This window comes from Oncorhynchus nerka, linkage group LG13 (assembly GCF_034236695.1).
Source record: "Oncorhynchus nerka isolate Pitt River linkage group LG13, Oner_Uvic_2.0, whole genome shotgun sequence".
In the NCBI taxonomy this organism is placed as follows: domain Eukaryota; kingdom Metazoa; phylum Chordata; class Actinopteri; order Salmoniformes; family Salmonidae; genus Oncorhynchus; species Oncorhynchus nerka.
Window position 1 is genome coordinate 102808528 of NC_088408.1, and position 15284 is coordinate 102823811.

Genomic DNA, 15284 nt, shown 5'->3' on the forward strand with positions numbered 1-15284 from the left:
CCCACCCTTCACTGCCATAGAGTGGACCCCACCCCACACTGCCATATAGTGGACCCATATAGTGGACCCCCCCCTTCACTGCCATATAGTGGACCCCACTCTTCACTGCCATATAGTGGACCCCCTTCACTGCCATATAGTGGACCCCACCCTTCACTGCCATATAGTGGACCCATATAGTGGACCCCACCCCACACTGCCATATAGTGGACCCATATAGTGGACCCCCTTCACTGCCATATAGTGGACCCCACCCTTCACTGCCATATAGTGGACCCCTTCACTGCCATATAGTGGACCCCCCTTCACTGCCATATAGTGGACCCCCTTCACTGCCATATAGTGGACCCCACCCTTCACTGCCATATAGTGGACCCCCCCTTCACTGCCATATAGTGGACCCCACCCTTCACTGCCATATAGTGGACCCCACCTTCACTGCCATATAGTGGACCCATATAGTGGACCCCACCCTTCACTGCCATATAGTGGACCCATATAGTGGACCCATATAGTGGACCCCACCCTTCACTGCCATATAGTGGACCCCCTTCACTGCCATATAGTGGACGCCCCCTTCACTGCCATATAGTGGACCCCCCTTCACTGCCATATAGTGGACCCCCTTCACTGCCATATAGTGGACCCCCTTCACTGCCATATAGTGGACCCATATAGTGGACCCATATAGTGGACCCCACCCTTCACTGCCATATAGTGGACCCCAGCCTTCACTGCCATATAGTGGACCCATATAGTGGACCCCACCCTTCACTGCCATATAGTGGACCCCACCCCCACACTGCCATATAGTGGACCCATATAGTGGACCCCCCTTCACTGCCATATAGTGGACCCCACCCTTCACTGCCATATAGTGGACCCCCCCCCTTCACTGCCATATAGTGGACCCCACCCTTCACTGCCATATAGTGGACCCATATAGTGGACCCCACCCCACACTGCCATATAGTGGACCCATATAGTGGACCCCCTTCACTGCCATATAGTGGACCCCACCCTTCACTGCCATATAGTGGACCCCCCTTCACTGCCATATAGTGGACCCCCTTCACTGCCATATAGTGGACCCCCCTTCACTGCCATATAGTGGACCCCACCCTTCACTGCCATATAGTGGACCCCCTTCACTGCCATATAGTGGACCCCACCCTTCACTGCCATATAGTGGACCCCACCCTTCACTGCCATATAGTGGACCCATATAGTGGACCCCACCCTTCACTGCCATATAGTGGACCCATATAGTGGACCCATATAGTGGACCCCACCCTTCACTGCCATATAGTGGACCCCCTTCACTGCCATATAGTGGACGCCCCCTTCACTGCCATATAGTGGACCCCCTTCACTGCCATATAGTGGACCCCCCTTCACTGCCATATAGTGGACCCCCCTTCACTGCCATATAGTGGACCCATATAGTGGACCCCACCCTTCACTGCCATATAGTGGACCCATATAGTGGACCCCCTTCACTGCCATATAGTGGACCCCCCTTCACTGCCATATAGTGGACCCATATAGTGGACCCCACCCTTCACTGCCATATAGTGGACCCATATAGTGGACCCCACCCCACACTGCCATATAGTGGACCCATATAGTGGACCCCACCCTTCACTGCCATATAGTGGACCCCACCCTTCACTGCCATATAGTGGACCCCACCCTTCACTGCCATATAGTGGACCCCAGCCTTCACTGCCATATAGTGGACCCCACCCTTCACTGCCATATAGTGGACCCCAGCCTTCACTGCCATATAGTGGACCCCACCCCACCCTGCCATATAGTGGACCCCACCCTGCCATATAGTGGACCCCACCCCACCCTGCCATATAGTGGACCCCACCCTGCCATATAGTGGACCCCCCCCTTCACTGCCATATAGTGGACCCCACCCTTCACTGCCATATAGTGGACCCCCCCCTTCACTGCCATATAGTGGACCCCACCCTTCACTGCCATATAGTGGACCCCACCCTTCACTGCCATATAGTGGACCCCACCCTTCACTGCCATATAGTGGACCTCCCCTTCACTGCCATATAGTGGACCCATATAGTGGACCCCCCTTCACTGCCATATAGTGGACCCCAGCCTTCACTGCCATATAGTGGACCCCACCCTTCACTGCCATATAGTGGACCCCACCCTTCACTGCCATATAGTGGACCCCCCTTCACTGCCATATAGTGGACCCCCCTTCACTGCCATATAGTGGACCTCCCCCCTTCACTGCCATATAGTGGACCCCACCCTGCCATATAGTGGACCCCCCTTCACTGCCATATAGTGGACCCCACCCTGCCATATAGTGGACCCCACACTGCCATATAGTGGACCCCACCCTTCACTGCCATATAGTGGACCCATATAGTGGACCCCCCTTCACTGCCATATAGTGGACCCCACCCTGCCATATAGTGGACCCCACCCTGCCATATAGTGGACCTCACCCTGCCATATAGTGGACCCCCCTTCACTGCCATATAGTGGACCCCCCCTTCACTGCCATATAGTGGACCCCACCCTTCACTGCCATATAGTGGACCCCCTTCACTGCCATATAGTGGACCCCACCCTTCACTGCCATATAGTGGACCCCCCTTCACTGCCATATAGTGGACCCATATGGTGGACCCCCCTTCACTGCCATATAGTGGACCCCAGCCTTCACTGCCATATAGTGGACCCCACCCTTCACTGCCATATAGTGGACCCCCTTCACTGCCATATAGTGGACCCCCCTTCACTGCCATATAGTGGACCCCCCTTCACTGCCATATAGTGGACCCCCTTCACTGCCATATAGTGGACCCCACCCTGCCATATAGTGGACCCCCTTCACTGCCATATAGTGGACCCCCCTTCACTGCCATATAGTGGACCCCACCCTGCCATATAGTGGACCCCACCCTTCACTGCCATATAGTGGACCCATATAGTGGACCCCCCTTCACTGCCATATAGTGGACCCCCTTCACTGCCATATAGTGGACCCCCCTTCACTGCCATATAGTGCCTCCCCCTTCACTGCCATATAGTGGACCCCACCCTTCACTGCCATATAGTGGAGCCATATAGTGGACCCATATAGTGGACCCCCCTTCACTGCCATATAGTGGACCCCACCCTTCACTGCCATATAGTGGACCCCCCTTCACTGCCATATAGTGGACCCCACCCTTCACTGCCATATAGTGGACCCCACCCTTCACTGCCATATAGTGGACCCATATAGTGGACCCCACCCTTCACTGCCATATAGTGGACCCCACCCTTCACTGCCATATAGTGGACCCCACCCTTCACTGCCATATAGTGGACCCATATAGTGGACCCCCTTCACTGCCATATAGTGGACCCCACCCTTCACTGCCATATAGTGGACCCATATAGTGGACCCCACCCTTCACTGCCATATAGTGGACCCCCCTTCACTGCCATATAGTGGACCCCCTTCACTGCCATATAGTGGACCCCACCCTTCACTGCCATATAGTGGACCCCACCCTTCACTGCCATATAGTGGACCCATATAGTGGACCCCACCCTTCACTGCCATATAGTGGACCCATATAGTGGACCCCCTTCACTGCCATATAGTGGACCCCCTTCACTGCCATATAGTGGACCCCCTTCACTGCCATATAGTGGACCCCCTTCACTGCCATATAGTGGACCCCACCCTTCACTGCCATATAGTGGACCCCACCCTTCACTGCCATATAGTGGACCCATATAGTGGACCCCCCTTCACTGCCATATAGTGGACCCCCCTTCACTGCCATATAGTGGACCCCACACTTCACTGCCATATAGTGGACCCCCCACACTTCACTGCCATATCGTGGACCCCCTTCACTGCCATATAGTGGACCCCAGCCTTCACTGCCATATAGTGGACCCCCTTCACTGCCATATAGTGGACCCCCCTTCACTGCCATATAGTGGACCCATATAGTGGACCCCCTTCACTGCCATATAGTAGTGGACCCCCCCTTCACTGCCATATAGTGGACCCCCCCTTCACTGCCATATAGTGGACCCCCCTTCACTGCCATATAGTGGACCCCCTTCACTGCCATATAGTGGACCCCCTTCACTGCCATATAGTGGACCCCCTTCACTGCCATATAGTGGACCCCCTTCACTGCCATATAGTGGACCCCCCCCTTCACTGCCATATAGTGGACCCCCTTCACTGCCATATAGTGGACCCATATAGTGGACCCCCTTCACTGCCATATAGTGGACCCCCCCTTCACTGCCATATAGTGGACCCCCTTCACTGCCATATAGTGGACCCACTATAGTGGACCCCCTTCACTGCCATATAGTGGACCCCACCCTTCACTGCCATATAGTGGACCCATATAGTGGACCCCCTTCACTGCCATATAGTGGACCCCACCCTTCACTGCCATATAGTGGACCCCCTTCACTGCCATATAGTGGACCCCACCCTTCACTGCCATATAGTGGACCCCACCCTTCACTGCCATATAGTGGACCCATATAGTGGACCCCACCCTTCACTGCCATATAGTGGACCCCCCTTCACTGCCATATAGTGGACCCCACCCTTCACTGCCATATAGTGGACCCATATAGTGGACCCCCCTTCACTGCCATATAGTGGACCCATATAGTGGACCCCACCCTTCACTGCCATATAGTGGACCCATATAGTGGACCCCACCCTTCACTGCCATATAGTGGACCCCCCTTCACTGCCATATAGTGGACCCCCTTCACTGCCATATAGTGGACCCCACCCTTCACTGCCATATAGTGGACCCCACCCTTCACTGCCATATAGTGGACCCATATAGTGGACCCCACCCTTCACTGCCATATAGTGGACCCATATAGTGGACCCCCTTCACTGCCATATAGTGGACCCCCTTCACTGCCATATAGTGGACCCCCTTCACTGCCATATAGTGGACCCCACCCTTCACTGCCATATAGTGGACCCATATAGTGGACCCCACCCTTCACTGCCATATAGTGGACCCATATAGTGGACCCCCTTCACTGCCATATAGTGGACCCCCCTTCACTGCCATATAGTGGACCCCAGCCTTCACTGCCATATAGTGGACCCCCACACTTCACTGCCATATAGTGGACCCCCTTCACTGCCATATAGTGGACCCCAGCCTTCACTGCCATATAGTGGACCCCCCTTCACTGCCATATAGTGGACCCATATAGTGGACCCCCTTCACTGCCATATAGTGGACCCCCCTTCACTGCCATATAGTGGACCCCCTTCACTGCCATATAGTGGACCCCCCTTCACTGCCATATAGTGGACCCCCTTCACTGCCATATAGTGGACCCCCCTTCACTGCCATATAGTGGACCCCCTTCACTGCCATATAGTGGACCCATATAGTGGACCCCACCCTTCACTGCCATATAGTGGACCCATATAGTGGACCCATATAGTGGACCCCACCCTTCACTGCCATATAGTGGACCCATATAGTGGACCCCACCCTTCACTGCCATATAGTGGACCCCACCCTTCACTGCCATATAGTGGACCCCACCCTTCACTGCCATATAGTGGACCCATATAGTGGACCCCACCCTTCACTGCCATACATACATAATACAACATATTAGGGACACCTGTTCTTTCCATGACAGACTCACCAGGTGAATCCAGGTGAAAGATATGATCCCTTATTGATGTCACCTGTTAAATCCACTTCAATCAGTGTAGATGAAGGGGAGGAGACATGTAGATGAAGGGGAGGAGACTGGGTTAAAGAAGGATTTTAAGCCTTGAGACAATTGAGACATGGATTGTGTATGTGTGCCATTCAGAGGGTGAATGGGGCAAGACCAATAGATTTAAGTGTCTTTGAACGGGGTATGGTAGTAGGTGTCAGGCGCACCGGTTTGTGTCAAGAACTGCAACGCTGCTGGGTCTTTTTTAGTTTCCTGTGTGTATCTAGAACGGTCCACTACCCAAAGGACATCCAGCCAACTTGACAACTGTGGGAAGCATTGGACTCAACATGGGTCAGCATCCCTGTAGAACGCTTTCGACACCTTGTAGAGTCCATGACCTGACGAATTGAGGCTGTTCTGGGGGCAAAATGATAGGGTGAAACTCAATATTAGGAAGGTGTTCCTAATGTTTTGTACACTCAGTGTATCTCCCTCTCTCTTCTCCCTAGTATCTCCCTCTCTCTTCTCTCTAGTATCTACATCATGAGTCTGGTTCTGGAGTGGATAAAGTACAACGGAGGTGTTCCTAATGTTTTGTACACTCAGTGTATATCTCCCTCTCTCTAGTATCTACATCCTCTCTCTCTCTCTAGTATCTACATCCTCTCTCTCTCTCTAGTATCTACATCCTCTCTCTCTCTCTAGTATCTACATCCTCTCCCTCTCTCTAGTATCTACATCCTCTCCCTCTCTCTAGTATCTACATCCTCTCTCTCTCTCTAGTATCTACATCCTCTCCCTCTCTCTAGTATCTACATCCTCTCTCTCTCTCTAGTATCTACATCCTCTCTCTCTCTCTCTAGTATCTACATCCTCTCTCTCTCTCTAGTATCTACATCCTCTCTCTCTCTAGTATCTACATCCTCTCTCTCTCTAGTATCTACATCCTCTCTCTCTCTCTAGTATCTACATCATCTCTCTCTCTCTCTAGTATCTACATCATCTCTCTCTCTCTCTAGTATCTACATCTCTCTCTCTCTCTCTAGTATCTACATCTCTCTCTCTCTCTCTAGTATCTACATCTCTCTCTCTCTAGTATCTACATCTCTCTCTCTCTCTCTCTCTCTCTAGTATCTACATCATGAGTCTGGTTCTAGAGTGGATAAAGAACAACGGAGGTGTTGACGCCATGGAAACGCTCAACAAGAAGAAGTCCAGTATGATCTATGATATCATCAACTCCTCCAACCACTTCTACACGTTAGTATCCTTTCAGAGGGAGGGGAGAGAGAGGGGGGAAAGAGGAAGGAAGGGAGAGAGGGAGGAAGGAAGGGAGAGAGGGAAGGGAGAGGGGGAGGAATGAAGGGAGAGAGGGAGGAATGAAGGGAGAGGGGGAGGAATGACGGGAGAGAGGGAGAGGAGCGAGGGAGAGGGATGAAGGGAGAGGAGCGAGGAAGGAAGGGGGGAGGGAGAGGGGAGGGAGGGAGAAAGTGGAGAGGGAGGGAGAAAGTGGAGAGGGGGAGAGGGAGGGAGAAAGTGGAGAGGGAAGAGGGAGGGGAGAGGGAGGGAGAAGTGGAGAGGGAGAGAGTGGAGAGGGAGAGGGAGGGAGAAAGTAGAGAGGGAGGGAGGGGAGAGAGTGGAGAGGGGGAGAGAGAAAGAGACAGTGGAGAGAGAGGGGGAGAGACAGTGGAGGGGGAGAGACAGTGGAGGGGAGAGAGACAGTGGAGAGAGGGAGGGGAGAGAGACAGTGGAGAGAGAGGGAGGGGAGAGAGACAGTGGAGAGAGAGGGGGGGAGAGAGACAGTAGAGGGAGGGGGAGAGAGACAGTGGAGAGAGGGAGGGGAGAGAGACAGTGGAGAGAGGGAGGGGAGAGAGACAGTGGAGGGAGGGGAGAGAGGGAGGGGGAGAGAGACAGTAGTGGGAGGGGAGAGAGACAGTGGAGAGAGAGGGAGGGGAGAGAGACAGTAGAGGGAGGGGGAGAGAGACAGTAGAGGGGGAGAGAGAGGGAGGGGGAGAGAGACAGTAGAGGGAGGGGGAGAGAGACAGGAGGGGGAGAGAGACAGTAGGGGGAGGGGAGAGAGACAGTAGAGGGAGGGGAGAGAGACAGTAGGGGAGGGGAGAGAGACAGTAGAGGGAGGGGGAGAGAGACAGTAGGGGAGGGGGAGAGAGACAGTAGGGGGAGGGGGAGAGACATTCTGAACAGAAAATAACAGTCAGTAGGAGCTCAAACCTGTCTCCATGGTAACTGGTGTGTGTGTGTTACGTGGTCAGGTGTCCGGTGGACGTGGCATGTCGTAGTCGTATGAACGTTCCGTTCCGCGTGGGGAAGAAACAGGGTGACGAAACTCTGGAGAAGGAGTTCCTGGATGGAGCCTCCAAACTGGGGATGATCTCACTGAAGGGGCACAGGTACACACACACACACACACACAGGTACACACACACACACACAGGTACACACACACACACACAGGTACACACACACACAGGTACACACACACACACACACAGGTACACACACACACATATACACACACAGGCACACACACACACAGGTACACACACAAGACCCTTGTGACCCTGTCTGTCTGTCTGTTTAACCCTGTCTGTCTGTCTGTTTAACCTTAACCCTGTCTGTCTGTCTGTTTAACCCTAACCCTGTCTGTCTGTTTAACCCTGTCTGTTTAACCTTAACCCTGTCTGTTTAACCCTAACCCTGTCTGTCTGTTTAACCCTGTCTGTCTGTCTGTTTAACCTTAACCCTGTCTGTCTGTCTGTTTAACCCTAACCCTGTCTGTCTGTCTGTTTAACCCTAACCCTGTCTGTCTGTCTGTTTAACCCTAACCCTGGCTGTCTGTCTGTTTAACCCTAACCCTGGCTGTCTGTCTGTTTAACCCTAACCCTGTCTGTCTGTCTGTTTAACCCTAACCCTGTCTGTCTGTCTGTTTAACCCTAACCCTGTCTGTCTGTCTAACCCTGTCTGTCTGTCTGTCTAACCCTGTCTGTCTGTCTGTCTAACCCTAACCATTTCTGTCTGTCTGTCGATCTGTCTCTACTTGCTCATGGTGTTTGTGTCTCCCCCTACAGGTCAGTGGGAGGAATACGTGCGTCTCTCTACAACGCTGTGACAGTGGAAGACGCTCAGGCTCTGGCCAATTACATGAAGGAGTTCCTCAAGGAGCACCAATAGGAGAAGGCCATACAGCATGCTGGACCAATCAGAGCAGGCTATGCTGCTGGATCTGTGGGACCAGGGTTCAGTAAGGTGAAATAGTCACAACGTTACAGATGGAGATGCACTGAATAGAGCCAATCATATTGTACCTGACAGCCAATCATATTGTACCTGACAGCCAATCATATTGTAACAGGTGTAGACCTAACAGTAAATTGCTTACTTACGAGCCCCTAACCAACAGTGCAGTTTAAAAAAATATGGATAAGAATAATAGATAATACTAACAAGTAATTAAAGGGCAGCAGTGTATATGATGTATAGGATACATTTATATCTGACTGACCCCAGACCACATGTTGTATCAGCTCAACTCACTGACCCCAGACCAGCTCAACACACTGACCCCAGACCAGCTCAACTCACTGACCCCAGACCAGCTCAACTCACTGACCCCAGACCAGCTCAACACACTGACCCCAGACCAGCTCAACTCACTGACCCCAGACCAGCTCAACACACTGACCCCAGTCCAGCTCAACACACTGACCCCAGACCAGCTCAACTCACTGACCCCAGACCAGCTCAACTCACTGACCCCAGACCAGCTCAACACACTGACCCCAGACCAGCTCAACTCACTGACCCCAGACCAGCTCAACTCACTGACCCCAGACCAGCTCAACACACTGACCCCAGACCAGCTCAACTCACTGACCCCAGACCAGCTCAACTCACTGACCCCAGACCAGCTCAACTACTGACCCCAGACCAGCTCAACTCACTGACCCCAAACCAGCTCAACTCACTGACCCCAGACCAGCTCAACACACTGACCCCAGACCAGCTCAACACACTGACCCCAGACCAGCTCAACTCACTGACCCCAGACCACATGTTGTATCAGCTCAACTCACTGACCCCAGACCAGCTCAACACACTGACCCCAGACCAGCTCAACACACTGACCCCAGACCAGCTCAACACACTGACCCCAGACCACATGTTGTATCAGCTCAACTTACTGACCCCAGACCAGCTCAACACACTGACCCCAGACCAGCTCAACACACTGACCCCAGACCAGCTCAACTCACTGACCCCAGACCACATGTTGTATCAGCTCAACTCACTGACCCCAGACCAGCTCAACACACTGACCCCAGACCAGCTCAACACACTGACCCCAGACCAGCTCAACACACTGACCCCAGACCACATGTTGTATCAGCTCAACTTACTGACCCCAGACCAGCTCAACACACTGACCCCAGACCAGCTCAACTCACTGACCCCAGACCAGCTCAACTCACTGACCCCAGACCACATGTTGTATCAGCTCAACTCACTGACCCCAGACCAGCTCAACTCACTGACCCCAGACCAGCTCAACTCACTGACCCCAGACCAGCTCAACACACTGACCCCAGAACAGCTCAACTCACTGACCCCAGACCAGCTCAACTCACTGACCCCAGACCAACTCACCCCAGACCAGCTCAACTCACTGACCCCAGACCGGCTCAACTCACTGACCCCAGACCAGCTCAACACACTGACCCCAGACCAGCTCAACACACTGACCCCAGACCAGCTCAACTCACTGACCCCAGACCAGCTCAACTCACTGACCCCAGACCAGCTCAACTCACTGACCCCAGACCACATGTTGTATCAGCTCAACACACTGACCCCAGACCAGCTCAACACACTGACCCCAGACCAGCTCAACTCACTGACCCCAGACCAGCTCAACTCACTGACCCCAGACCAGCTCAACTCACTGACCCCAGACCAGCTCAACTCACTGACCCCAGACCAGCTCAACACACTGACCCCAGACCAGCTCAACACACTGACCCCAGACCAGCTCAACACACTGACCCCAGACCAGCTCAACACACTGACCCCAGACCAGCTCAACACACTGACCCCAGACCAGCTCAACTACTGACCCCAGACCAACTCAACTAACTGACCCCAGACCAACTCAACCCATACCAGCTCAACTCAACCCACTGACCCCAGACCAGCTCAACTCACTGACCCCAGACCAGCTCAACTCACTGACCCCAGACCAGCTCAACTCACTGACCCCAGACCAGCTCAACTCACTGACCCCAGACCAGCTCAACTCACTGACCCCAGACCAGCTCAACTCACTGACCCCAGACCAGCTCAACTCACTGACCCCAGACCAGCTCAACTCACTGACCCCAGACCAGCTCAACTCACTTCATTTGAACTACTGGCCACAGTCAGTCGTAGATATCTCCAATCTCTCCAGACTGTTTAACTCTCTGTGTTACTAGTAGTAGAACCCATGGGTTCAGGGTGTTGGAAAGGCAATGTCACATCTCCTTAATTAACCACTTTGATATTGTCTCTCTGTCGCTCGTTAGCTCCAGCGGTGTCGCGTCAGTAGATTTACTGCAGACGATCAGGGCATTGATTTACATAGATAAATGTTGAATCTGTTTTTTCTGTCTAAAGTGTCATTGACATTCCATTAAAGACTAACTCTGTAACTTGTAACGTTATTCCTGTCTTCTTGTATTGTATGAGACACTGACACAGGGATGAATCCATGATACTGAACAGGCCACTAGGTGGAGTTACTGAACAGGCCACTAGGTGGAGTTACTGAACAGGCCACTAGGTGGAGTTACTGAACAGGCCACTAGGTGGAGTTACTGAACAGGCCACTAGGTGGAGTTACTGAACAGGCCACTAGGTGGAGTTACTGAACAGGCCACTAGGTGGAGTTAGTGACACAGGGATGAATCCACGATACTGAACAGGCCACTAGGTGGAGTTACTGAACAGGCCACTAGGTGGAGACACTGACACAGGGATGAATCCACGATACTGAACAGGCCACTAGGTGGAGTTACTGAACATGACCTCTGTTAATATGTGTGAGTGTGATGAGAACTGAGCAAGCTTGTTATTTGTTTCAGCCAGTTACAACTCAATAAAACGTATAGCTTCTGTCCAGTGGGAAACTGGTTCCGGCTGTTCCCCTCAAGTGCGCCTGCTGCTGAGGAGGGAGGGGCTGTGTTTCAATCTCAAAGTAGATAGCCCCCGGCCATAAACACTCAGTCCTTGAATGACATTTTACATCGTCACATCCAAGTGTACCTTAAAACTTCTTATGGCTGCAATCCCGTTAACGGCCAGTGAAAGTGCAGGGCGCCAAATTCAAAACAACAGAAATCTCATAATCTCATAAATTCCTCAAACATACATGTATTTTATACCGTCTTAAAGGTCATCTTGTTGTTAATCCCACCACAGTGTCTGATTTCAAATAGGCTTTACAGCGAAAGCACCACAAACTGTTATGTTAGGTCACCACCAAGCCACAGAAAAACACAGCCATTTTTACATTTACATTACATTTAAGTCATTTAGCAGACGCTCTTATCCAGAGCGACTTACAAATTGGTGCATTCACCTTATGACATCCAGTGGAACAGTAGTGCATCTAAATCTTTTAAGGGGGAGGGATTACTTTATCCTATCCTAGGTATTCCTTAAAGAGGTGGGGTTTCAGGTGTCTCCGGAAGGTGGTGTTTGACTCCGCTGTCCTGGCGTCGTGAGGGAGTTTGTTCCACCATTGGGGGGCCAGAGCAGCGAACAGTTTTGACTGGGCTGAGCGGGAACTGTACTTCCTCAGTGGTAGGGAGGCGAGCAGGCCAGAGGTGGATGAACGCAGTGCCCTTGTTTGGGTGTAGGACCTGATCAGAGCCTGGAGGTAGTGAGGTGCCGTTCCCCTCACAGCTCCGTAGGCAAGCACCATGGTCTTGTAGCGGATGCGAGCTTCAACTGGAAGCCAGTGGAGAGAGCGGAGGAGCGGGGTGACGTGAGAGAACTTGGGAAGGTTGAACACCAGACGGGCTGCGGCGTTCTGGATGAGTTGTAGGGGTTTAATGGCACAGGCAGGGAGCCCAGCCAACAGCGAGTTGCAGTAATCCAGACGGGAGATGACGAGTGCCTGGATTAGGACCTGCGCCGCTTCCTGTGTGAGGCAGGGTCGTACTCTGCGGATGTTGTAGAGCATGAACCTACAGGAACCAGCCAAAGAGAGGAGTCACAAAAGGCACAAATAGAGATAAAATGCATCACTAACCTTTGATGATCTTCATCAGATGACACTCATAGGACTTCATGTTACACAATACATGTATGTTTTGTTTGTTTTTCTATAAATATGAACTTTATCAATCTGAGTTTACATTGGCGCGTTACGTTCACTAGTTCCAAAAACATCCAGTGATTTTTGCATAGCCACATCGACTCAACAGAAATACTCATCATAAATGTAGATGATAATACAAGTTATACACATGGAATACCTCTCCTTAATGCAACTGCTGTGTCAGATTTTTTTTTAACTCTACGGAAAAAGCAAACCATGCAATAATCTGAGAATGGCACTCAGAAAAATTATAAAATTAGCTGCCATGGAGTCAACAGAAACCAGAAATCACATTATAAATATTCCCTTACCTTTGATGATCTTCATCAGAATGCACTCCCAGGAATCCTAGTTCCACAATAAATGCTTGATTTGCTGGATAATGTCCATTATTTATGTCCAACTAGCTACTATTGTTAGGGCGTTAGGTATACAGGTCCAGCATACCTTCGGACAAAAACTCCCAAAAGTTATATTACAGGTCGAAGAAACATTTCAAACTAAATATAGAATCAATCATTAGGATGTTTTTATCATAATTCTTCAATACCGTTCCAACCGGAGAATTCCTTTGTGTCTAGAGAAGCCATGGAACGCAGGTCGATATCATGTGAAATGCGCATGACCAGGAAATGGCTCTCTGCCAGTAACCTGACTCATTCAGCTCTTATTCAGTCCCCACAACACAGTAAAAGCCTCATTCAAGTGTCTAAAGACGGTTGACATCTAGTGGAAGCCCTAGGAAGTGCAACCTCATCCATATCCCACTGTGAATTCAATAGGGCCTGGGTTGAAAATCGATCAACCTCAGATTTCTCACTTCCTGTTTGGATTTCTTCTCAGGTTTTTGCCTGCCATATGAGTTCTGTTATACTCACATACATCATTCAAACAGTTTTAGAAACTTCAGAGTGTGTTCTATCCAATACTAATAATACAATGCATATATTAGCAACTGGGACTGAGGAGCAGGCCGTTTACTCTGGGCACCTTATTCATCCAAGCTACTCAATACTGCCCCTGCAGCCATAACAAGTTAAATGTCCCTTGCCCAAGCAAGTATGCCCATGATCGGAGCGGCAACGTCTTTGGTGGAAATCTGGAAGTTGAGCTTAAAAACAACCAACCGTAAGCTATTAATGTATCTAGTAAGCTAACGTATCTAGCTAGCACTCCTGTCAGGAAGCTAGCTACAGTTACCCATAGCTGAGTAGCTAGTTTTATATTTTGGTCATTTATAACAATACGTTTCAGAATTCCCCAAAATCTGTTTATGAATCTAGCTACATTTTACAGGCTCCTCACTATGAGACTAAGCTAATTTGCCAACACTAAAATCAATTTCTATATATAGATTTTTTTTTGCAAGCTAGCTTCATACTTTTTTCTGACATGCCGAAAATGCAGCCTTGTTGATTCAATTCGACACTTTGCGGCCACCAGAGTTTGACATGTGACTACAGTTTGCATTGAATTGTGGGTCATATCAACCCAACAACCAAAGTTGTTCACTTGCTCCCTCAAGCTAAATTGAGGGACAATTGGAACTCTACTTAATATGGCAATTAAGGTTTTAATGAAGGTTTTCGACCGGGATTCCCCCGGGGGAAAGTGCCTAAGCGCTGAGGGAGTAAAAATAACGGGTTTGGAATGCAGCCTCTCTCTCAGGTGCTCTCTTCCTTGTATATTTATTTTGTAAATATTCATATCATTCACTGGACTCCGAAGCCTATAGCCCTATACATGCAAATGTCCTGATACACTAAGTGCTCAACTTAGTGAGCAATAAAATGCAAATGAATTACTTAAATATCATACAATGTGATTTTCTGGATTTTTGTTTTAGATTCCGTCTCTCACAGTTGAAGTGTACTTATGATAAAAATTACAGACCTCTACATGCTTTGTAAGTAGGAAAACCTACAAAATCGTCAGTGTATCAAATACTTGTTCTCCCCACTGTATATATATATATACATATATATAAATATAATAAAATATAGGCCAAAACACACATCACGACAAAAGAGACACCACAACACTACGTAAAGAGAGACCTAAAACAACAACATAGCATGGCAGCAACACATGACAACACAGCATGACAACGTGGTAGAAACACAACATGGCAGCAACACATGACAACATGGTAGAAAAACAACATGGCAGCAACACATGACAACATGGTAGAAAA

The 15284-nt window shown here is 50.4% G+C and overlaps 1 protein-coding gene across 1 annotated transcript in view; it reads left to right on the plus strand.

Annotated features, from left to right (window-relative positions):
* psat1 (phosphoserine aminotransferase 1) overlaps window positions 1-9373 on the plus strand; it is a 51245-nt gene extending 41872 nt beyond the window's left edge. Inside the window, exons 7-9 of the mRNA XM_029678710.2 lie at window positions 6847-6975; window positions 7986-8123; window positions 8802-9373. Coding sequence (XP_029534570.1) covers window positions 6847-6975; window positions 7986-8123; window positions 8802-8904 — 370 coding nt within the window. The 3' untranslated portion in view covers window positions 8905-9373. The remainder of the gene's footprint in view (window positions 1-6846; window positions 6976-7985; window positions 8124-8801) is intronic.
* The last annotated feature ends 5911 nt before the right edge of the window (window positions 9374-15284 follow it).